The sequence below is a fragment of the Dromiciops gliroides genome, chromosome 1 (genome assembly GCF_019393635.1).
Source record: "Dromiciops gliroides isolate mDroGli1 chromosome 1, mDroGli1.pri, whole genome shotgun sequence".
Lineage (NCBI taxonomy): Eukaryota > Metazoa > Chordata > Mammalia > Microbiotheria > Microbiotheriidae > Dromiciops > Dromiciops gliroides.
This window is the reverse complement of record NC_057861.1, coordinates 278564550-278589873: the sequence shown is the minus strand read 5'-3', so window position 1 is coordinate 278589873 and position 25324 is coordinate 278564550. Positions and strand designations below refer to the sequence as shown.

General features: G+C 37.5%; 1 protein-coding gene across 1 annotated transcript in view; it reads left to right on the top strand.

Moving 5' to 3' along the window:
• The window catches only part of CPA6 (carboxypeptidase A6), a 354688-nt gene that overhangs the window by 236348 nt on the left and 93016 nt on the right, over positions 1 to 25324 (top strand). The window contains 4 exon segments of the mRNA XM_043977877.1: positions 11212 to 11326; positions 12823 to 12924; positions 14980 to 15088; positions 15717 to 15728. Coding sequence (XP_043833812.1) covers positions 11212 to 11326; positions 12823 to 12924; positions 14980 to 15088; positions 15717 to 15728 — 338 coding nt within the window.

Sequence of the window (25324 nt, the reverse complement as noted above, 5' to 3'; positions counted from 1 at the left end):
AAATGTGTATTTCTGTAATTGCTACAGAAAACATCAAGACCTGAAATTGTAAGCCAGCTTACTTTCTTCTATGACATGCTTTGGTGTTAGCAGACAACTCAGTAACCTTCAGAAGACTGAGTAACCTACACAGATTTCTTCTTATGAACTCTCTCTTCCTCTTGTTCTCTTTTCTGAGAATCCTTTATTAGATTATTCATGAGCAAAATATACTTGTCACATACCTCTGTTAATAAACATAGCTTAAGGGCAGCTAGCTGGCACAGTGGATAAAGCACCGGCCCTGGATACAGGAGGACCTGAGTTCAAATATGACCTCAGACACTTGACACTTACTATCTGTGTGACCCTGGACAAGTCACTTAACCCTCATTGCCCCACCCCCCCAAAAAAATCCAAACTAAAATAAATATAGCTTAAACTCCCTTTGTGGTGGCAAAGCATTGGAAATCGAGAGAATACTCATCAATTGGAGAATGGCTGAACAAGTTGCAGTATATGAATGTAATGAAATACTATTGTGCTAGAAGAAATGATGAGCAGGCAAATTTCAGAAAAACATGGAAAGACTTAAGTGGATTGATGTTGAGTGAAGTGAGTGAGCAGAACCAGAAAAACATTGTACACAGTAATAGCAATGTTGTGTGATGATCAAGTGTGATACACTTAGCTCTTCTCATCAATACAATGATCCAAGACAATTCCAAAGGACTCATGATGGAAAATGCTCTCCACATCCAGAAAAAGAACAGTGGAATCTAAATGAAGATTGAACCATATTGTTTAAACTTTTTTGAAATTTTCCCCTTTTTTTCTGATTCTTCTTTCACAACATGAGATTGTACATATATAACCTATATCAGATTACTTTCTGTCTTGGGGAAGGGAGAGGGAAAGGAGGGAGGGAGAAAAATTTGGAACTAAAAATATTATAAAAAAACAAATGTTGAAAGCTATCTTTACATGTAACTGGAAAATAATAAAATACTTCTATGATTAAAATAGACAGACAGATAGATAGATAGATAGATAGATAGATAGATAGATAGATAGATAGATAGATAGATAGATAGATAGATAGATAGATGATAGATGGATGGATGGGTGGGTGGGTGGGTGGGTGGATATATAAATAAATGAATAAATATAGCTTGAATCTTGGCTTTCTGAAGGAAGCATGACTAGCATCCTAGTAGTATGTAGGAACATAGATTTTGAGTTGGAATGGACCTTGGAGACTTTTAAGTCCAATACCCTCATTTTATAGATGAGCAAACTGAGGCATAGCTAAGTAAATCGACTTGTCTAGAACCACACAGCTAATTAAGTGTCCAAGGCAGGATTCAGACTCAGGGCTTCTTTATTCTGAGTCCAGCATTCTATCCATTACTCTACTTTGCTGCTTGATGGTAAACAAACTTCTGTTGGGAAAATGTAAAATAAGCCCCACATACAAACTAAAAAGGAGCAAGAAATGCCTGTCTGGGGAGTTCAGAAAGTCCCTTCTTCCTTATGATGCTAAGGCACAATGATGACAGCTCCTGAGTCATCCTGTCCTATATCCTCCCAGAATAAATGCCAAGAACATATATTTTTCCAGATCTAATACAATTTCCTTCTTTGTTTTTCATTTCAACAAGAAGTATTTATTAACCACCTCTTATATGCCAAGCACTAGCCTAGGAGCTGGAGTCCCAAAGATTAAAAATAAAAATAGAGGGGCAGCTAGATGGCACAGTGGTTAAGCACCGGCCCTGGATTCAGGAGTACCTGAGTTCAAATCCGGCCTCGGGCACTTGACACTTACTGGCTGTGTGACCGTGGGCAAGTCACTTTACCCCCGTTGCCTGCAAAAAAAAAAAAATTAAAAAAATATAAAAAAATAAAAATAAAAATAGCCCCTGCCTTCCAGAAACATACATTCTACTAAAGAGAATAAATATGTAATGGATAATTAAATAGAAAATACATTCCAAATAACCTAAAGAACTATATAAATGCAAAATCTTATTCTTGGTTGGGGTGTAGAGAGCTCTAACAACTGAGAAAAGTGACATGGTCAGACATGTGCTTTAGGCACATGATTTGGCAGCTGAGTGGATGGTGGATAAATATAGAAGTGACTAGAAATGGGATTTTCTTTTTGCTTTTAGTTTAGAAGATTATAAGATCTGTGGCTTTATTCCTCCAATGATCCAGTTTCCTGAAATGTTTCAGTATTGAGAATGAATTTGGAACATATAATCCAGCTTAGTATTTTCTTCTATCCCTCTCCCCAGGGAGAAATTGTGTGTTTAATATGGTGCCAAGTGCATGGATACAGAAGGCAGTGGTCCAAGTCAATGCTGCATGGTCTTATACAACACAGTTCTTTCAGTTAAGAGCAATCACCTATGAGCTGTCTCTGGTACTGAATCCCTAGTCACAGGTTGATTCTAGAGCCTCTAAAATAACAAGATCACACTAGAATTGTGTTAACTGTTCTACAGCCTTCTAGGCATGCCAGGTAGCTTCAGGAAACAATGTGAACTAGGAACCAGAGTACAACTCCTGAAATAATTTGTTACAAAAGAAATAAAATGCCTATGAAGGAAATACCCAGACCTGCTCTATGCACTAGGAAGACTACAGACCAGAGAAGTACACTTAACCTCAATCTGCAAACCTGAGATAGCACTGGGGAATCCATTACTAATCCCAAAACATAAAGGTGATGAGTGGGATGTTTGGAGAAGAGAAGATGAAAGGAAATAAGTAAGGAGGGAGAGTTCATAATAAGGAATCTGAGCAGGAACTCTGTTTTATAAAGGGTTATTGAGCCATCTGCCAACACCAGTAGCTCCAACTTCAGGTAAAGATGTTTCAGATGACCATGGTATAACCCTTGAGATTGAGCAACCTTCCCTCTCAGGGAGGTTTTGTTTTAAGCATTCTGTAAGCCTTAAAGTGAGCACTTTGTTGGGCTTTTTCCTTTGCTCGTGTCACAACCTACTTGGCATATACTTATTTGTATGCATTCCTGCACCCTTCACAGCCCCTTGTTATCTCCTTTAATTACATATTCAGGATATTTTGGAAACCCTCCAAATATTTGTCAAACCTGTTCACTCCTGCACTTATCTAGTGATCCATGTAGGAATGAATTAAAGTACCAAAATGAACATAAAAATGTATTCCTAATGATTGTAAAGTTCTGAGCCAGTAATTAAAGATCCTACTAGCACACATGGTACTTTTATCATGACTGCCAATTAAAGTCAAAGGTTTTAATCAGAAGAGTGAGAAAGATCTGAGAAGTAAATAGTTGGTTTTTTTAAATGACATCTAAGAGGGAGATTCTGAATGATACTTTAAAAATTGACTCTGTGGATAGAGTGAAAAACTGTAGACCAAGTCAACAAATCAAGTAAACAAGCATTAATTAAGCAACCTACTATGTGCCAGAAATGGTGACTATAGGGATTCAGAACCAAAAACATTTCACAATCTATTATGCCTAACTAGAGTGATTGTGTCATGCAAAAGATGCAACATTAATTAAAAAGCTGTTAAAATATATTTGACTAGAATCTAACAATGCTAATTGAAAATCAGAGAATGGTAGCAGAGAAGTGACCTACCTACACAGACCATACCATAGAGGATAGTTATACAGTAGGAATAAGAATAACATAGAGAACAATAATTCACATAAAACAAATCCAAGATAAGAATCAGTGATAAAATGCATTACCTCAAATGTCTATGTTCGAATGCAAGAAATATGGTTAACAAGGTTTACTTGAGATCCTATCACAAAGAAACATATGATATTTATTGGTATCATTGAGATATGGGATGAGAGCCCTGATTTGAATATCGATCAGTAGGGGTATGCCTTATTTTTTAAAAACTGAGACTTAGTTATTCTGAGCAATACAATGATTCCAAAGAACTCATGATGGAAAATGCTATCCAACTCCAGAGAAAGAATTGATGGACTCTGAATGCATATTGAAGCCTACTATTTTTCTCTTTCTGTATTTTTGTCATGATTTTTTCCTCTGGGTCTGTGTCTTCTTTTACAACATGACTAATATGGTAATATATTTTGCATGATTTGAAAATGCATAACCTAAAAAATCAAAGCATAAGTATTTAAAAAAGAAGGAGCAACACTGAATAAAAACTGAATGGTTTAAGCATTCCCACCATTAAAATGAAAGAAGTGATATTAAGTGATTTTTCCTATCCTTTTCAGTTCTACTATTCTACAATTCTATCATAATGTAAGAAATTGAGCATGTATCAATTCATGGAAAATGTTTGAAGAGCTAAATAAAATATACTTTTTTTTTTGTTCTTGGAAAAAAAGAAGCCAAATAGATAAGGGCAAAAAGCTCTCCTAAAAGATAAGCTCAAGTGAAAAAATCCAGAAATAAGAATGTAAAAGCATGGTGGAACATTTGGGTGTATGGCAGTAGAGGGACAAATGGAATGATATTGTTATAGAAATATACTTCAGATTACTTGGACAGAGGGAAAACATCATATTCCTGGCACAGAAATATGATATAATGATTAGATGATCTAGTAATCTAGATACATTCCATAGCTCTCATCAAAAGCAGAGCAGCTAATATCATAAAGTCAAGAATTTAATTTCATTCTTCAACAGGTGAAAGGAATGGTGAGGAAAATGCATATTCTTAATAAGGAAGAACTAATTGCTTCAGTAAAGTTATGGAAAGCTTGAGAAATATGCCTGCCCCATCTTATAATTTGTGATAGAGAAATAGGATATAGGCAGATATAGCCTGACATGACAGCACAGAGCTCTGATATATATGATTCTGTGGTTTAAATTTCTACAGGGGAAGTTAACCCAGGAAATTTCAGAAGCTCCCAAGAATAAAATTCTGAAGTGACAAATGGAAATAATTCCGCTAAGGAGGAAAAAGAAGAGCTACCTAAAAAGAGGAATATAAAGAGAATTCATGATTGTTTAAAGACTTGGTGAAAAGAAAAATAAGGACAGGTAACTAAGAATGGGAGCAATTTACAACTATGCCCAAAGGGCTATAAAACTGTGCATACCCTTTGATCCAGCAATACTACTGCTAGGTTTATATCCAAAAGATATAAAAAAGAGGAAAAGACTTATTTGTATAAAAATATTTATAGCAGCTCTTTTTGTGATGACTAAGAATTGGAAATCAAAGGGATTCCCATCAATTGGGGAATGGTTGAACAAGCTGTGATATATGATTGTAACAGAATATTATTGTGCTATAAGAAATGACAAGCGGGATGATTTCCGAAAGGCCTGGAAAGACATATAAACTAATGTATAGTGAAGTGAGAAGAACCAGGAGAACATTGACAACAATATTATTCAATGAAGAACTGTTAATGAGAATTATTCTCTGCAATACAATGATCCAAGACCATCCCAAAGGACTAATAATGAAGCATACCTACAAAGAAAAAACTGGTATTGATTGAACACAGACTGAAGCATGCTATTTTTTTACTCTTTCATTTTTTCTTTTATTTGAGTCTTCTTGTACAAAATTACTGATATGGTGATGTTTTACATAATTGCACATGTCTAACCTATATCTGCTTACTGCCTCAAGGAAGGAGAAAGGAGGGAGGGATAGAATTCAGAACTCAAAACTTTAAAATCTTTACAAAGAAAAAAGGCAATGATTCTTTTCCACTATTTGATTAGTTAGTCATATTTCCTTTTCTCTACCTTCTCTACCAGATCTTCCTATTTGTTCATTAATTAATCCATAAGCATTTATTAAGCTTCTACTAGATGTCAGACGCTGGCTAGGTACAAGCACAAATAATTTTTAAATGTCCTAAACATAATAAATACATTCCAATGGGGAAATCAACAAGTACAAATGAAAATATATACAGCAAAAAGCTAAAATTTATACATGGCAGGGTGTGTGTGTGTGTGTGTGTGTGTGTTTGTGTGTGTGTGTGTATGTTTTTGTGTAGGTGTGTGTAGGTATACAGACATATACCCACAAAGCAGTCAAAGACAAGATAGTTTGGGAAGTAGATAAATAACACTTTGGGGGAAAGATAAGGAAAGTATCATGCATAAGATTATATCAGAGCTGACTTGTAAAGGAAGAATGATTCTCTATGAGGCAAATGTAAGGGGGAGATGCATTCTCAGGAGTGAAGGACAGCCAGTTCTAAGGCAGAGAGATGGAAAAGAGGGTGTCATGAATAAAGAACAGAGGAAAGGCAAGTTTCAATCAGGAGGATAACATTCAATGGGGCTGGAAAGGGAGTTTGAGACCATTCTGTTTAGGGATTTAAAAGATAAAGAGATAAGTTCATATTTTTCCTAGAAGCAACAGGAAGCCCCTGGATTTGGTTGAATGGGGAGACAGGTAATGAGATTTGCAGTTAAGGAAAATTACTTTGGCAGCAGTTTGTCAGATGGACTGGAATGGTGAGACTTAAGGTAGTGAAAAAAAGTGGACAGAATGGGGATGCATATGTAGATCTGGAAATAATCTGCATGGAGATGATAGCTAAACCCAAGGGAGCCCAGAGGGGGAGAGAGAGAGAGAGAGAGAGAGAGAGAGAGAGAGAGAGAATAAAGACAAGGGTTCTTAACCCTTTTTGTTATGGACTCCTTTGCTATCTAGGAAAGTCTATGGACCCTTTCACAATTTTTAAAATTTATTTTTATTTTTATCATTTTTTTAATATTTTGAGTTCCAAAATCTCTCCCTCCCTCAAACCTCTCCCACACCTATTAAGAAAGCAAGCAATATGAAATAAATTACACATGTAAAATCATGCAAAAATATATTTCCATATTAGCTTTGCAACGAAAAAAGCAAGAAAAATAAAGTGAAAAAATATAGTTCAATTTGTACTCAGAATTCATTAGTTTCTCTCTTTCTGTGTGTGTGTGTGTGTGTGTGTGTGTGTGTGTGAATGGGATAGTGTTTTTCCTCATGACTCAGAATTGGTTTGGATAATTTTATTGATCAGAGTACCTAAGTCTTTCACAGTTGATCATCATTACACTATTACTGTTACTATGTACAATGTCCTGGTTCTGCTCACTTCACTTTGAATTAATTCATGTAAGTCTTTACAGGTTTTCTGAAAGCATCCTGCTCATGATTTCTTATGGCACAATAGTATTTCATCACAACCATATACCACAATTGTTCAGCCATTCTCCAATTAATGAGCATGTCTTCAATTTCCCATTCTTTGCCATCACAAAACAGCTGCTAAAAATAGTTTTGCACATATGGGTCCTTTTCCCTTCTCTTTGATCTATTTGGAACACAGACCTACTTGTGGGTCTTGCTGGGTCAAAAGGCATTCAGTTTTATAGCCTTTAAGCACAGTTCCGAATGGTTCTCCAGAATAGTTGGATCAGCTATCAACTCCAACAGCAGTGTATTAATGTCCAAATTTTCCCACATCTCCTCTGGTAGTTGTCATATTCCTTTTCTGCCATGTAGGCAAACCTAATAGGTGTGAGGTGGTAACTCAGAGTTGTTTCTTTAATCAATAGTGATTTAGAGCATTTTTCTTATGAATATAGATAATTTTGAATTCTTCTAGAAACGATGTATTCATATCATTTGACTGTTTATCAGTTGGGAAATGATTTTTATTTTTACACATTTGACTCAGTTTCCCATATATTTGGAAAATGAGGTCTTTATCAGAGAAACCTGCTATAATTTTTTAATGTTATTTCATTGTCTATGGTACATAGAAATGTAGTTTCCCTAGTTATGTCTTTCGATTAGTTCTATTTTTGTTTTTGCTTTGTCCAAGATCGTGATTGATACCTTTGCTTTTTTTTTTACCTTAGCTGAAGTGTAATTGATTCTTTTCCAGACCCCAATTTTAAACCTGTGCTTCAATTGTGTTTCTTGTAGAGAGCATACGGTTGGAATCTGGCTTCTAATCCATCTGTTATCTACTTACATTTTATGGGTGAATTTATCCCATTCACATTCACAGTTATGATTACTGTGTATTTCTCTCCATCCTATTTCCATTTCTTCTTCTCCTCATCTCTCTCTCTCTCTCTCTCTCTCTCTCTCTCTCTCTCTCTCTCTCTCCTATCCCTCCACGAAAGTCTGTTTTGCTTCTTACCACTGCCTCCCTTAATCTACTCTCTTATCTTATCTTAATCTACTCTTTTATCACTATCCTCTGTCTCTTATCCTCTTTCCTTCCTACTTCCCTGTTAATATAGATCCCTATACACAATTGAGTGTGTATGTATGAATGTATGTATACACATGTATAGATGTGTATATGTATATGTGTGTATTCTTCCCTCTTTGAACCAATTCATATGAGAGCCATTGTGTGCCTCCCCCATTTTCCCCTCCACTGTAAAAGCTCTTCCTTGCACACCTCTTTTATGTGAGATAATTTTCCCATTACTCCTTTACCTTCCTCCTCCAAATCCCTCTTTCTTATCTATCCATTTTTTAGATCATCACAACATAATCAACTCACCTTGTGCCCTATGTCTATTTAAAGCCCTTCTAATATCTCTAATAATGATAAAGTTCTTAGGAGTTACATATATCATCTTCACATATGGAAATATAAATGGATTGATTCCCTTATAATTTCTCTTTAATTTTTACCTTTTGATACTCCTCTTCAATCTTGTATTTGAATGTTAATATTCTATACACCTCTGGTTTAATCAGAAATGCTTGAAAGTCCTCTATTACATTAAATGTCCTTTCCACCACTACCACCACCACCACCATCACCACCCAAAAGATTTTACTACATTTTGCTGAGTAGGTTATTCTTGGTTGTAATGCTTACTCATTTGCCTTCCAGAATATCATAATCTAAGCTCTCTGGTTTTTTTTAACATGGCAACTGATAAATCTTAAGTGATCCTGACTGTAGCACCACAATATTTGAATGGTTCATTTTTGACTACTTGCAATATTTTCTCATTTATTTGAGACCTCTAGAATTTGGCTATAATATTCTTGGGAGGTTTTATTTGAGGTTGCTTTCAGGAGGTGACCAGTGGATTCTTTCAATTTCTATTTTTCTTTCAATCTTTATTTTACTCTAGATCTAAGATACCAAAGAAGTTTGCTTTTGTAAATTCTTCAAATGTGATGTCTAGACTCTTTTTTACCATTGCCTTTATGTAGTCCAATAAATCTTAAATTATCTCTTTTTGGGGGTGTAACAAAGATGGTGGAGAAAAGTAAGGGATTTGCATTAGCTTTCCCAAATTCTCCTATAAGCAACTTTAACTAATGTCTCAAAATGAATTCTGGAGTGAAAGAACCCACAAAAGGGTGGGGTGAAACAATTTTCCAGACCAAGACAACTTAGAAGGTCATTAGGAAAGGTTTGTCATGCTGGAGTGAAAGTGGAGTATAGTCCAGCTCTAGTACAAGCTACACTAGAACAGGTCATACAACAGCAAACTAGCAGCAGGCCTTGGGGCAACTGAATCAGCAGTGGCCTATTCTGAAGCCCTTAGCCCACAGACAGTAAGGGAGTTGTATAAATGGTCAAAATGAGATAAAATGGGAACCTTTGCTGGCACTGGGTCCAGGACTCAGTTGCATTGCCCATATTTAGATCTGAATCACACTCCTAGGGTGAAGAGGAGCACTAGAATACAGGATCTTATGGCCAGAGGGGTGAAGGGACCCTGGTCACAGTTTCAGGTTAGAAAAAAATACTTGTGGTCACACAAAGCACAGGTCAGGGAAGTAGCAAATACACCTCTTTTTAGATCATACCACCTTGGAAGAACTGACAACTTACAGATCCCAAGAACTAGCTCTGAAAACACAAAAAAGCACAAAAAACCTGAAGCTTGGAACAGTGCCCCCTACAACCCTGGAGCAGAGCCTAACTTTAACATTAAGTTAAAAGTCAAGAAATGGGCTGGGGAAATGAGCAAACAGAAAAAAAAGAACCTGACTATAGAAAGGTACTATGGTGACAGGGAAGATCAAAATACAAACTCAGAAGTAAACAACAGAGTCAAAGCTGATACATCTAAAGCCTCAAGGAAGAATATAAATAAGTTTTGGGCTCAAAAGAAGTCCTTGAAAAGCTCCAAAAAGCATTAAAAATCAAATAAGAGAGACTGAGGAAAAATGGGAAAAGAAATGATGGTGATGCAAGAAAATCATGAAAAATGTCAACAGCTTGGTAAAGAAGGTACAAAAAAATACTGAACAAAATAACACCTTAAAAATAGAATAGGTCAAATCCCACACAATCACTTGAGGTAACAACATATATAGTAGGTACCAAATAGTCTATATACCACCCTTTGAAAAATGTAAAGAAAGCATGAAGGATTCACAGTAGCTCATAAACAATCAATGGAATTGTTCCTTTCTAGTGAATTCTACTTTTCCCTGTGGTGTTAAAGTCCTTAAGACTAAACCTAAAGAGTCACTGCACTACTAAAAAAAAGGTAGAAAAAAGATAGAATTAAAAAGGTCACTGTGATGTTTAAGATCTAAATTGTGGTCACCTTAAATTAGAAGCTTTAGCACCAGTCCTTGGGCATTAAACATTTATTAAAGCATAGAGGTATTCCCATGGAGTTCAGAAAGTTAAGAAAAAAGCCTATTTAGCCTAGAGTTCCAGCCTGGTCTGGTTCTTCCTCAAGTCCTCTGCCACAAGCCTGCTTCAATCGTGAACTCTCTCCAGCAAACTGATTGTGGAAGCTTTTTATAGGTCTGGAACAGAGGCTATCCTTACACACTGCTTCAAGCTGATTGGTTGGCATCATCCAAATCCATTGGTTCTGAAGGTGTTCTCTAGGTGTGATTACAATCCAGTTAACTTGAAGTAGGCTAATCAGCAGTTAATCACTCTCACTTGATTCAATCAGTCTAGATTAATCTCCAGGTGGGTCTTTGAGTATCTCCTAAATCTCATTATTTCATCACATCACCTAAAGTACAGAGCAAACAAAATGGGATTTGTGTGTGTGTGTGTGTGTGTGTATTTTAGAATAATTGTAGTACTTATTTGGCACTTTCTATTTCATTGAATTAGAAATCTTTTCAAATATTTTCGTAAGACATATTCAGACCACCTTACCTCTGCTCTATATCTCTTTGCAAAACTATAATTTCTATTTCATTTTGAAATTTTTCCCATTTTAATTTATTCTTTATCAACAACTATTGTTTTCTAATCCAGGGTCCTAATAGCAGATCTCCAGAAAGCACTGGAAAAAGGAAGCAGCTTGAGGGCCCAACGGAACCGTAGATCACTTCCAGGATATAGTTATGAAGTTTATCACTCTTTAGAAGAAGTAAGTAAACAAAAGTAAACAAAATAGGCTTTTTGTTTTATATATGCACTGCATATCATGATATATATATATGCACATATATTCACTGCAACTTCAACTCCAAGACTGACATCATATACCTTGGAATTTATTTATGATAACCATGGATAGATATGGGGGCAGCTAGCTGATAGATCAGTAGGCTGAAAATCAGAAAAATTCATCTACCTGAGTTCAAATCTGGCCTCATACACTTACTAGCTATGTGACCCTCGGCCAGCCACTTCACCCTGATTGCCTCAGTTTCCTTATGTGTAAAATGAGCTGGTGAAGGAAATGGCAAACCACTTCAGTATGCTTGTTAAAAAAACAAACTTCAAATGGGGTCACAAAAAGTTAGAAATGACTGAATAATGACTGAACAAAATGAATATAAGTTTAGTGTAAGTGTAATTTTTGGTCCATAAATTTTATTTAAGACTGCTTACAGAGGCAGCTAGGTGGTTCAGTGGATAAAGCACTGGCCCTGAATTCAGGAGAACCTGAGTTCAAATCTGGCCTCAGACACTTGGCACTTACTAGCTGTGTGACCCTGGGCAAGTCACTTAACCCTCATTGTCCTGGGGGGGGTGGAGAACGCTTCAGTAACCCTAAATACATGAGAATCACTGAAAAGAGCTCAAAGTCTGCCTAGTCCAATTCACCCCTGAACAAAAATCTGCTCTACAATATTCTGAGCTTTAGCACTTCTAAAATTTCTCTCACAGGACTATTCCATGCTGACATTCATTGTTCATTGTTGATTCATCTTCTGTTATCTGCCTTTGCTTCCATCTTCCACACATCTACGTTGATTAGTTCTTTGTGTATTCCTGTTAGTCTCTTAAATCAATTCCTGTTTTTCCTCTTCATCAGAATTCTCTCTCTTAATGTCTCCAGAATTCCATTCTTATCCCTCCAGGGCTGACTTCCCTATGAAATTTTAGTCCCATGAGATCCTACTTTCCTCTGAAGAAAAAAAAAATGATGATACAGATGAATATATCCAAATCTTTGGGATCCATATTTTCCTGAAGTTAATTTCTACCTTTTACTCCATAGCCATTTTGCAGAGAGCAGAAATTATTAAAAAGTCCCACCCACCTAAAGACAACCAGAATTTTTTTTTAAAGACAACCAGTGCAATTTGGTAAATTTTTCATGCATAGCTCCTCTACTGCAAAATTGTCATTAATATATCACTCTTCTAATCTATAGTATTAGTATATCAGACAGAAGGAATACTTTAAAAACTAAACTTAAAGAGGCATCATACCATTAAAAACAAAGAGGCAGAAAAAAAATGGGATTAAATAGGTTACCTAATATACAGGGTACACAAAATGGGATTTTCTGTGTATGTCATGTTCCCTGTGATAGTTTCTGTTGGTATTCTCTTTGCCCTTTTCAGTTTCTCCTTTTTCTGATATAATTGTAATTGACTCTGACAGATTTTCTTTTTACTTTTGTGATTTCAGATTCAAAATTGGATGCATCATTTGAATAAAACCCACTCAGGCCTCGTTCACATGTTTTCTATTGGAAAATCATATGAGGGAAGACCTCTTTTTATATTAAAGGTAAAAAACAATAGGAAATTGCTGTTTTATATGGAATACTTTGTACCTACTTTTTTCAGATGAAATACTTATCAAAAATATTCATATTTTTCCAGTTTGTCATAGGGCTGTTTATTGAGGTGGGGGTGGAGAGAAGGAGTACTTTGCAATGCTCTCACATATTCTCAGGTAGACCAATAATTTTTAAATTATCTCTCCTGGACCTATTTTCCAGGTCAGCAGTTTTTCCCAGAAGATATTTCACATTGCCCTCTATTTTTTTATTCATTTGGATTTGCTTTATTGTGTCTTGGCTTCTCATAAAGTCACTAGCTTCCATTTGTTCAATCCTCATTCTTAGGCAATTATTTTCATCAGAGATCTTTTGTACCTCCTTTTCCATTTGACTTTTCAAGCTGTTGACTTTTTTCTCATGTCTTTACTGCATCACCCTCATTTCTCTTTCCATTTTTTCCTCTACTTCTCTAACTTTATCTTCAAAGTCCTTTTTGAGCATCTCTATGGCCTGAGACCAATTCATATTTTTCTTGGAAGCTTTAGATATAGGGGCGCTGATGTTGACATCTTCCTCTGAGGGTGCCCCTTGGTCTTCCTTGTTACTGAAGAAACTTTCTATGGTCCTAACCTTTCTCTGTCGGCTCATCTTGTCTTTCTTTTACTTGACTTCTAGCTCCTTAAAGTGGGGCACTGTTTCCAGGCTGCAGTATCCCAAGCTTAAGAAGTCCCAGGTGGTATGATTTAAGGAGAATCAGGTTCTTCCCTCACCTGGCCTGTTTCCTGGTCCTAGATCACCCCAGACCAACTTGCCAATCAACCAGCTTTGTGTGTTGTGGTTGTTAGCTCTGATGAGCCTGTGCCCCTCCCCTACCTGGGGCCCTGCTACTCGAGCCTACCTCCTGGTTCTCAGGAGGGGTGTAAAATCCAAGTTCTGCCTTAGCACCAGCATAGACCCCTGTAGTCTCTCCCCTGCCCAGGGCTCAGCCCACTCACCAGACTGTGAGCTTAGTTCCAGACAACACTGGTGCTTCAGATGATTCAGAGGCTCTGGGGGTCGCCTTCTCTGGTGAGGACTTCCTGAGACTGGATCTGTGTCAGGGTGACTGTGGGGTTGGGCCCGACTCCTGTATCAGCACAGCAGCTCCCTCCTTCTGACCTTCCAAGCCATTCTTGGTTAGAAGATGATTTCAGCACATTCTTCTGTGAGTTTTGCTGCTCTGGGCATTTTCCTATGGTGTTATTTGGATGTTTTTTGGAGCAATCATGTCATGAGCTCCGGAGCTCACTGCCTTTCCTGCTCTCACATGTTCTCAAAGTCAATCTTGACTGCTAATCTGGGGGGAAGATGTTATTGTTAGGCTGTTGGATTATAACTTATTTTCCCCAACTGAAAGTTCTGGAAAACTCTTTCCACCCTCTTCAGTTGATGCATTTGGAAAATTAATGGCCTAGGAAATTGTATGTTTTTTCAATGCTCAAGATGAACTTTTGAAGAGCTAGATATAGCTAGGCATCCTCTGAATATCATGTCAGGGGCTATATATTGAATTGAAAATCATCTAGCTCATGCTAGAAATAGCATAAATAAATCAAGGGTATGTAAGGGGAAAAAACTATCACCTCATGTTTCCTTCATTCCATCTAGCTCAGCAAACTCCCATTGGTTTCTGCTTCATATTGTATCTTCCCCCACCCATACCCAAGAAATAGGCTGATTTCTAAAGCATAAGATGCCTCTTTGAGAAATTTTGTAGGAAAAATATTATTGCATAATCATAAAACTGGCACTAATGTGTGTGACCCATGAGGCAATACTCAGAGAAAGAGACAACAGATTTGAGGCACATTTTTGGTTCTCTGATCTGTAAACTGGGCAGGATATTTTCCTCTTCTACATAAAGTAGGCCTAGTCTTCCTGGACAGATAGCAAATTCATTCCCCTTTTTGGCTGGTTATTCAACAAAATAAAGGTATACTGAAGAAAGATTCTTAAATCTTGCCATTGGTCATTGAATCAAAAAATCCTATGATTGTTATTATGAACACATTTGTTTTCAGCTGGGCAGAAGATCCCGGGTTTACAAAAGAGCTGTCTGGATAGACTGCGGCATTCATGCAAGAGAATGGATTGGTCCTGCCTTTTGTCAATGGTTTGTAAAAGAAGTAAGTGGAAACTCTGAAGTCCTTCTGTTTCAGGATTAGTGGCCCATCAGTGCTTCCCTGGGTGTTTATTCTCTCTGGGAGTAACAAAAGCAGAGTTTTAGAGCCAGTGGCAGTTAACTGAATGTTATAAAACTAAAGTAGCTGAAATACTTAAAATGCTACAGTCCCTAACTGGATTCTAGGAAATTGTCCCATGTATGATATTCAGCTTAGAGGCCATGGTTCCCTTCATCTTCTCCTCAAAATGGAGATGTGCTATACTTATTAATGACTTCACAGAATGACTTTTGTGCTTTATACCATTGCTCTGTTATTTACACATTTGCAAAACTGGGACCCTTAAAATACAGTAGTGAATTATGATTTATTTCTGTTACACTATGTTAGACAATGTTAATGGCATTTTCACCCAGACCCACTCAGTAAGTTGAGGCAGCTACTTATCCTCTAAATCTCTGAATTGTCACTAGTCTTTTCAGTCAATATACACCATGTATAAGATGCATCCATTCGATACAGAAAACTGTACTAGTTACTATGTAGGCAGGCAAAATAATAAAATTATATAAGTACATAGTTCCTGTCATCAAGGAGTTCACCACCCAATGGGAAATAAGAATGTGAAAATAGAGTAAGTACATATAGCACAACAGGCACATTGAGGAAAGGACCAGGAAAAGGGAAGCCTGCTAAAAATAATTAGAGTTTTGTAGTAGTGATGGGAATGTAAATAGAGATAGATCTGGCATCAGGAGACCTAGGTTTGAATTCTAGAGTCAATATTTGTTTATTTTGTGACCATAAGCAAGTTATTTAATTTCTTTGAGCTTCGGTTGACTCATCTGTAAAACAATAGATGCCATACCCACATCATTTACTCATTCATTCAACAAACATTTATTAAGTGCCTGTTATATTCCAGGCACTGTGTTTTAGGACTAGAAATACAGAAATAAAATTAAACATTCCCTACATTCAAGGAGCTTGGATAAGTATTTCAAAATACATAGAAGGTAAAACAGACAAGTAAATTCAAATCATTTGCCAGATAAACACAAAATAATTTTCAAGTTGAAGAGAATTGGCAACCAGAGTACTAGTACATTTTTTTCTCTTCCTATAGGAGTCAGTGATAATCATTGAGCATGTTGATGTACCATCATCCTTTACCATTTCATGGAGTGTGTTGATGTGTCAGAGAGGAGTCAGGGCATCACAGAGACATGGTCTACTTCAAAGTAGTATAATGTCTGTGTTCATGAAGCACTCCCCTCATACACACAAACACACACACACACACACAGACACACACACAGACAAACACATTTCCCCTCACTTATACTATCTGATTTCTGCCATGGTACCCTGCCTCCTTGCCCACTGCCACACCCATACTGCCACCCTAGACAGATGAACAGTGCGAGTGCTTAGAGTAGAAAGAAAATGGAATAATGACATGTAGCTTTTAGATCAATGGATATATGAGTTTGTGTCAACCATGCAGGAAACTTTAGAGCAAAAGGAGACATGAGACACTCTATTTCCCCCCACCACCCTCAGCAGTATCTAGGGCAGCAATGCTATCATGTTTAGGACCTCTTCTCTGGCTATTATCATATTTCCCAGCTCTACATACATAACTGGAGCAGCTAGCTAGGTGGCACAGTGGCTAGAGTGCAGGGCCTGGAGTCATAAAGACTCCTCTTCCTGAGTTCAAATACTGCTTCAGACGCTTACTACGTGTGTGACCCTAGCAAGTAACAACCCTGTTTACCTCAGTTTCCTCATCTGTAAAATGTATTGAAGAAGGAAATGGCAAACCACTCCAGTAATTTTGCCAAGAAAACCACAAAAGGGGTCATGAAGAGTAAGATACAACTGAAAAAATGACTGAACAATATCATCTATAACTGATGTAGGCACAGAAAGAAAACCAATCAGATACAACAGCATAGTATACTTTAAAATATATTGGTGAGTATTGTGTAATTTAAGATTCTAAATGTGGATTCTAATCTGTTCCCCCAATTTTGGGGGAAACTGACTAAAATCACTGATAAAACAAGTTTAGGTTTTTAAGGGTTTATTGAAAAATAGAAAGAAAAAGATTGAGAACAGAATTCCAACAGCCTGACATTCCTATCTTTCCTCAAATTTCCTGTGAAGTCCTCTGCCGCCACCACCACCATCAAGTCAAGAACCCAAAAGAGTCAGAGCTCTCTGTGCAGGCTCTCTTTCCTCCTTCCTGTCTCCTCCCAGAAAATAGGAGGCTCGTCAAGTTGATTGGCTGGTAGGCTTGATAAATAGCACCCATGAGCAAACGTCACTTCCTGATGCCAAGGAAAAGCCACATAGCCTTGCCCTCTGATGCATTTTCCTCATGGCGGAGCTTTCCCACAGCAAGTCTCCAGTAGGTGGCATCATTCCAATCATTACAGTATGTTTCCTTGATAGTCCTTTGGAATTTTCTTGGATCATTGAATTGTTGAGAATAGTTAAGTCTTTCACAGTTCTTTATCAAACAGTATTGCTGTCTCTGCACAATGTTCTCTTGGTTCTTCTCACTTCACTATATATCATTTCATACATATCTTTCCAGAATTCTCTGAAGTCATCCTGCTTGTCATTTCTTATAGCACAATAATATTCCATCACCATCATATACCACAGCTTGTTTAGCCATTCCCCAATTGATGAGCATTCCTTTGATTTCCAATTCTTAGCCACCACAAAGAGAGCTGCTATAAATACTTTCATACAAATAGGTCTTTTTCCTCTTTGGGTTAATGCCTTTGGGATATAAACCTAGCAGTGGTATTGCTGGATCAAAGGGTATGCACAGTTCTATAGCCTTTTGTGCTATATATTGAGTTCCAGAATGGTTGGATCTTTTCACAACTCCACCAACAGTGGATTAGTATCCCAGCTTCCCACATCCCCTCCAACATCCAACATTTTCCATTTTTGTTATATTTGCCACTCTGATAGATGTGAGGTGATACCTCAGAATTGTTTTAATTTGCACTTCTCTGATTAATAGTGATCTAGAGCATTTTTTCATACGATTATAGATAGCCTTGATTTCTTTGTCTGAAAACTGCCTGTTCGTGCACTTTGACCATTTATCAACTGGGGAATTGTATTTTTTTTTTGGTGAGGCAATTGGGGTTAAGTGACTTGCCCAGGGTCACACAGCTAGTAAGTGTCAAGAGTCTGAGGCCAGATTTGAACTCAGGTCCTCCTGAATCCAGGGCCAGTGCTCTATCTACTGTACCACCTAGCTGCCCCAAATTACTTGTATTTTTATAAATTTGACTCAATTCTCTATATATTTGAGAAATGAGGCCTTTATCAGAGATATTTGTTTCAAAAATTCTTGCACAGTTTTCTTCTTCCCTTGTAATCTTGGTCACATTAGTTTTGTTTATGCAAAAACTTTTTAATTTTATATAAACAAAATGATTTATTTTACATTTTGTTTTACTCTCTATCTTCTTTGGTCCTAAATTCTTCCTCTGACCATGAATCTGACAAATATTTTACATAATTGTACAGGTATAAAGTATATCTGATTGTTTACTACCTCAGGGAAGAGGGAGGGGAGGGAGGAAAGGAGGGGTAAAAATTGGAATCCCAAACTATAAATAAAAATATGTATTACTCAGGGGCAGCTAGGTGGCACAGTGGATAGAGCACTGGCCCTGGAGTCAGGAGGACCTGAGTTCAAATCCAGCCTCAGACACTTGACATTTACTAGCTGTATGACCCTGGGCAAGTCACTTAACCCTCATTGCTCTGCAAAAAAAAAAAAAATATATATATATATATATATATGTGTGTGTGTGTGTGTGTGTGTGTGTGTGTGTGTATGTGTGTGTGTGTATGTATATATGTATTACTCTAAAAACAATTTATTGGCCTTAGACACAAGAGTTGGGTTTAAGTCCCTATTGCCACTAACTAGCCAATTAACTTCTAGGATTTTCAGTTTTTCTCATCTTTGAAATAAGGAAAAAATAATACTAGCATTATTAACCTCATAAAATTGTTGTAAAGATCAAGTGTGATAAAGTATTAAGTGCTTTATAACCATTTAATAATTCAGTCAGTCAATAAATAGTCATGCCTCATTTTATTGCACTTTGTTTTATTGTACTTTACAGATATTGTATTTTTTACAAATTGAAGGTTTATGGCAAACCTGTGTCAAGCAAGTCTATCAGCACCATTTCCAACAGCATGCTCTCACATCATGTCTCTGTGTCACATTTTGGTAATATTCACAATATTTCAAACTTCTTCATTATTATTATATCTGTTATGATGATCTGTCATCAGTGACCTTTGATGCTACTATTGTAATTGTTTTCGGGCATCATAAACCATGCCCATATCAAAGCACAAATGTAATAAATGTTGCCTGCCTTTCCCTGTATCCCTCTCCTCAGGCATCCCTATTCTCTAAGACACAATAATATTTAAATTAGGCCAATTAATAACCCTACAAGAACCTCTAAGTATTCAAGTGAAAAGAAGAGTCAACCAATGTGGTAAACTTCACTGTTGTCTTAAGAAATTGCCATAGCTACCCCATCCTTCAGCAACTGCCACTCTGATTAGTCATTAATCATCAACATTGAGGCAAGATCCTCCACCAGCAAAAAGATTACTAGTCCCTTCAGATGATGGTTAGCATTTTCAACAACAAAGTATTTTAATTAAGGTATGTATATTATTGTTCAGATACAATACTATTACAGACTTAATAGACTACAATAGAGTGTTATTGTTGTTCATCCTTCATTCTTGAAGGGGACCAATGAGGTCATGAGGGTGATATCTTGACCTGTATGTTAATTGGATTTAAATAAGACAGAGCTGTGCAAAGTAATTAGTCTGACTCTCCCCTCCAGGGTCATTGGAGTTCAGTGGTAAGACAAAAGTCAAGATGATTGGTCCAGGATGGAATGGGTGACTTTGGTCTTTTTAAGCTAAGATCTTTCCCAGATCTCAGTTTATCTGAGGGAACACCCATTCACTGACTAAGGGCTAAGTAAACATAACTTTTATATGCACTGGGAAATCAAAAAAATTCATATGACTCACTTCATTGAAATATTCATTATATTGTGGTGGTCTGGAACTGAACCCACAATATCTCTGATATATGGTAAGCATTTATAAATCCAGGAAACATGCTATGCATTAAGGATACAAAGAAAGGCAAAAGACAGTGCCTCCTTTCAAGGAACTCATTGTCTAGTGGGAGAAACAGTATGCAAACAGTTATGTACAAACAAGATATTCTTAGGACATACTGGAGACAATCAATTGAATGAAAGTATTAGAATTAAGGGGAGGTCAGCAAAGACTTCCTATAAAAGGTGGAATTTAGGAGAACTTGAAGGAAACCAGGAGGGAGAGATGAGGAGGGAAAGAATTCCAAGCATGAGGGACAGTTAGTGAAAATGCCAGAGTTAGAAGATGGAATGCTTTATGTGAGAAACAGTAAGGCCAATGTTACTGGATCACAGAGTACATGGTACGGTACAAAGTCTAAGATTGGAAAGGGGAATGAGTGCGATTTGCAGGTTGTGAAGGGTTTTGAATACCAGAGAGGAGGGAATAGGGAGGGGCTGTGGTTTATTGAGGGTGGAAGATGATATGGTCAGACCTGCACTATACAACGACTTTAGCAACTGAATGGAGGATGGGCTAGAGTGAAGAGAGACTTGTGATAGGCAGACCAACCAGCAGATTATTGCATTACTCCAGTCATGAGTTGATGAGGGCCTATACATGCTAAACATTTCTTAAACATGTTTATGTCCAGCCACTGGGAGATTCAAGAGCAAAATAAAATGGGCCCCATCCTTATGGAATTTCTGATGGTCACCTATTATCATAGATTATGCAGCCTCTCAGGTCCTTGCCACTCAAAGATGCTATAATCCTGTTAACTATAACTCTATTTCACATCTGTGCTTGAAATAATCATTCTCAGGCTTTCTCTGACTGATTTCCCAGGCACACACACATACACACACAGCGCATGTCTGCATAAAAGCAATGCAGTATCTTAAACAGTGCTAAAATCAAGCCATCTGTGTCCCCCTGGAACAAGTACCTTGGCTGTGTGTGATTCTAACACTAGGACTAGATGCCAGACCTGGCCTAATTACACAGTAGCATCATTTCCACTTCCCTCTGTCTCCCCTTCAGAGTATTCCTTTGCCACCCCCATACTGGCTTTGTGTGCCAGGAGGAACATCACCAGCAGAACAGAACCCTGGCTACACACACACACACACACACACACACACACACACACACACACCCTTCTTCTATCAGCATTCCTACATCTCTATGGCAAGCTCAGAGAGGCAGAACATTGTATTAGGAAAAGTCTTAGACCAAGGTGAAGAACTTGGCTTCTGGTTATGGCTTTACTACTAACTAGCTGTATAACCTTCTGTCAGTCATTTCCTGTCTGGATCTCAGTTTATTCATCTGCAGAACAAAAAGGTCGAACTAGATTGTCTCTGTGGTCCCTCTTAGCTCTAACATTCTGTAATTCTCTAAATCTCCACTTACAATTTTGTGTCTTCCATGACCTTGGTCAAAACATTTAACCTCTCTAGACCTAAGTTCCCTTATCTGTAAAATGAAGAGCAGCTAAGTGATACAATGGATAGAGCACCAGACCCAGAGTCAGGAAGATTTATTTTTGTAAGTTAAAACCCAACTTCAGACCCTTATTAGCTATGTGACCCTGGCCAAATCACTTAAGCCTGCTTGTCTCACTTTCCTCATATGTACAATGAGCTGGAGAAGGAAATGGCAAACCACTCCTGTATCTTTTCCAAGAAAACCCCAAATGGGATCACAAAGAATCACACAACTGAACAACAACAAAAAATGAAGAGGTTGGATTTTAGTTCCTCTGATGCACCTGCTAGCTATAGCTCTATGATCCAAAGTATCTGTGTGCCCCCAGTGAGAGAATAGAGAAGAGTAAAGTCAGCAATTAGTGTTGCTGAGTGGGTCACCAGGCTAGAAAGCTTGTTTTCTTATTTATTTTTATTCACATAAATAGAACTCATATTTCAAACAAAGAATCAACAGCTGCTAAATGAAGAACCCTGAAAAACAGACCATCAGAAATGTAAATTACAGCATGTATTTTTTGCTGCTTCATCTCTCAAACTGGCAGCCATCTAATTGTGTTAGAAAATACTCACTTCATTTTTCATGCTTTTTTTCTGATTTCTACACTTGCCATCTTCCTCCCTATTTCCTAACACTTGGAGTCCATCAAATTCTATTTCAGTCATGGTTAGGAGCTTCCACAAGCAAAGAAAATTTAATTTAATTTGATGGATCAGGATTGGAAAATCTTTCTCTTATAAATGATTGCTTATTACAGAAGTTGCAGAACCATTGCTAACATTGTGCCATTATCCATGATGCTTTGTGATATTTTCTTTGCCTTTAGTAGAGTTGGTATTGAAATCACCAGATGCTCCCTTCCCTCTGGAAGTAGAAAGGAGTTTGGAGGAATGCTGCCCACTGGCAATAAAGTTTCCCTGGAATGTAACAGGCCAAGATAGATATTACTAGTCTTGCGTCACTTCAGTAGAAGAGAAAGACAACTGGAGAATATGAACAAATAAGATCAAAAGAAGTGATGAAAATCCAAAGAAAGACACTCCCTAAAGGACATAGAACAGAGCCCTAAAGAAGTTGAAGGAGTTATAGGCTATGAGTTTTTAGAAGAAGAAAAAAAGACGAATCTCAAGAAAGGCAGAAAGGGGTAAACCTGAGATTGTGAAAATTAGTTGTCTTATAAAAATTAAATAAAATTATGAAATTGGATAGAAAAACCCCTTATTTTCCCATTCCTGGAAGATTTCTATAGCATCGTCTAACAAGTGTTTTATTATTGTTGTTCCTACTATGCAATCAGCTTGAGACTTTGGGGGGATAAAGACAAAATATAAAGTATTGTCTCTTTCCCCAAAGAACTTACAATCTAGGTATAAAAATAGGAGAAAGTACCAAATGAAGTGTGAAATTGTGTAGTAGAGAGTAGAAGTCCTATAAGAATTACAGACAGAGGAATCAATGAAGGTCAGAGAACAGAAAGCCTTATGGAAGAGATGGAACTAAAAGTGTACCTTCAAGGAAAGGTGGGCTTTAAATGCACAGAGGAAAGAGTAACAACAGGGTCAGTGGCATAGAGCTAAGACCGAACCCCATGTCTGGGAAAGTAAAATGATAAACGATTTTAGACTACAGGCATAGTGGTTTGATTTGCAACTAGAAGGTGAGGTCAGCCATGCTTTATTCTTAGGAACTAAACAGAAGTATTTCTTTATTATGCAGAAGAAAATTGGCAGTCATCAAGCAAGGAAATGACATGATGAAAGCCATGTTTAAGGGTAACAGAGAACTGTCCAATAAACCCAGTCCTTCTGAGCATGTGTAAAGTACCACTAATACAGTTCCTTATGTAGCAGAGATCAGGGAGTCTGTTTCCAGAAGACTCATGATGGCATGTAATGTAAGTGCCTTGGATAGACTTTCTGTAACTGATTCCAGTGGGCTAATCGAATGTTAAATAGCACCTCCTTTGACTGGCTGTATTTGTAGAATCAGAACTGGGGTCTTGGGGGCAGCTAGGTAGTACAGTGAATAAAGCACCGGCCCTGAATTCAGGAGGACCTGAGTTCAAACCTGGCCTCAAACACTTGACACTTACTAGCTGTGTGATCCTGGGCAAGTCATTTAACCCTCATTGCCCTGCAAAAAAAAGAAGAAGAACTGGAGCCTTTGAGAAGGCATTACTTGGCTTCTCTCTTGATTGGGATCCCTCACTATTGTTTTGACCTCCTTTTTTTGGCTAACCTCTTCCTGGAAGTTGGAATATGTTGAGAAATAATTGTAAGTGGAGATAGGTCTTGATCCTTCTTCCATTGAATATGTCTCAGTTCCTTTCCTGTCTGTGCATTTGTTCCTTCATTTAAGATGAAGGATGTTGGAGGTTACAACCTTGGGAGTTTCAAATAGTCAGGATTGCAACCTATCCTGTAATCCAGGAGTCCAAGTCCATCTAGGAGTCCAAGACTTCAGGTGTCTGATAGTTTGGGGATCAAGTCAATAATGAGTTTTATAGCCAACTCATCAGAACCTGAGACAAGAATTCATTTAGTAGATATTGATGGGCTGTTATACAGAAACCATATTAAGTCTGAGCCCATTCTTCCCAGAGACTGAGGTGAGCAACTGCAGCCAATAAAAAAGTTGGCTATTCAACACATGGTTAGCAGATTGAGCCCAGTTAAAAAATTTCTACAGGTACTCCAAAGCCTCCAAGATATTTCTATTACACGTTATGAAGACTTTCTCAAAATCAGGCTCTTCCTTCTCTGGAACTGCATTAGTGGCACTCTTAGCATACATATAAAGCCTGGGACCATTGGCTAAACCCCATTACATTAGGAAGATGAGTCAGGCAGTCTTAGGCAGAATTGAGCAGAGCCTGGAATTAGGACATTCAGCTTGGAAGCTCTCATAATCATCAAAACATAAAGACATAGGGGCAGCTAGGCGGTACAGTGGATAAAGCACCAGCCCTGGATTCAAGAGCACCTGAATTCAAATGCAGCCCCAGACATTTGACACTTACTAGCTGTGTGACCCTGGGCAAGTCACTTAACCCTCATTGCCCCCCCCCCAAATTTTAAAATTTAAAATAAAAAACCATAAGGATGTATAAATTAATTTTAAAAGAACACTGGAAATTGAAAAAATGATGACCAGCATCTCAAAAGGAAAAAAATCAATCACCAAATACTGATGGAGCTCCTGATTGTATATAAGGAGGCACCACACTAAGCAATGAAAAGGAAACAAAGGACACAGTTTTGTCTATCATTGAGAAGTTTATAGTTTGGTTGGGGAAGAAGGACCAAATTAAAGGCCAATCTAATATAACAAGTTTTCTTTAGGTAGCCAAGGTTTTATACTGTTTCTCTGTCTGTCTCTGTCTCTATATCTGTCTCTTTCTCTGTCTCTGTCTCTCTGTCTCTCTCTCCTCTCTCTGTAAATTCTTCAGCATTTATGAGTCCATGAATTTATTCATTATCTCTGTTAAGGTAACTCTTAGATATATATATATCCAGTCCTAGTCTTTCCCCCAAGTTTCAATCCTAAAGCATCAATTGACTATTGGACATTT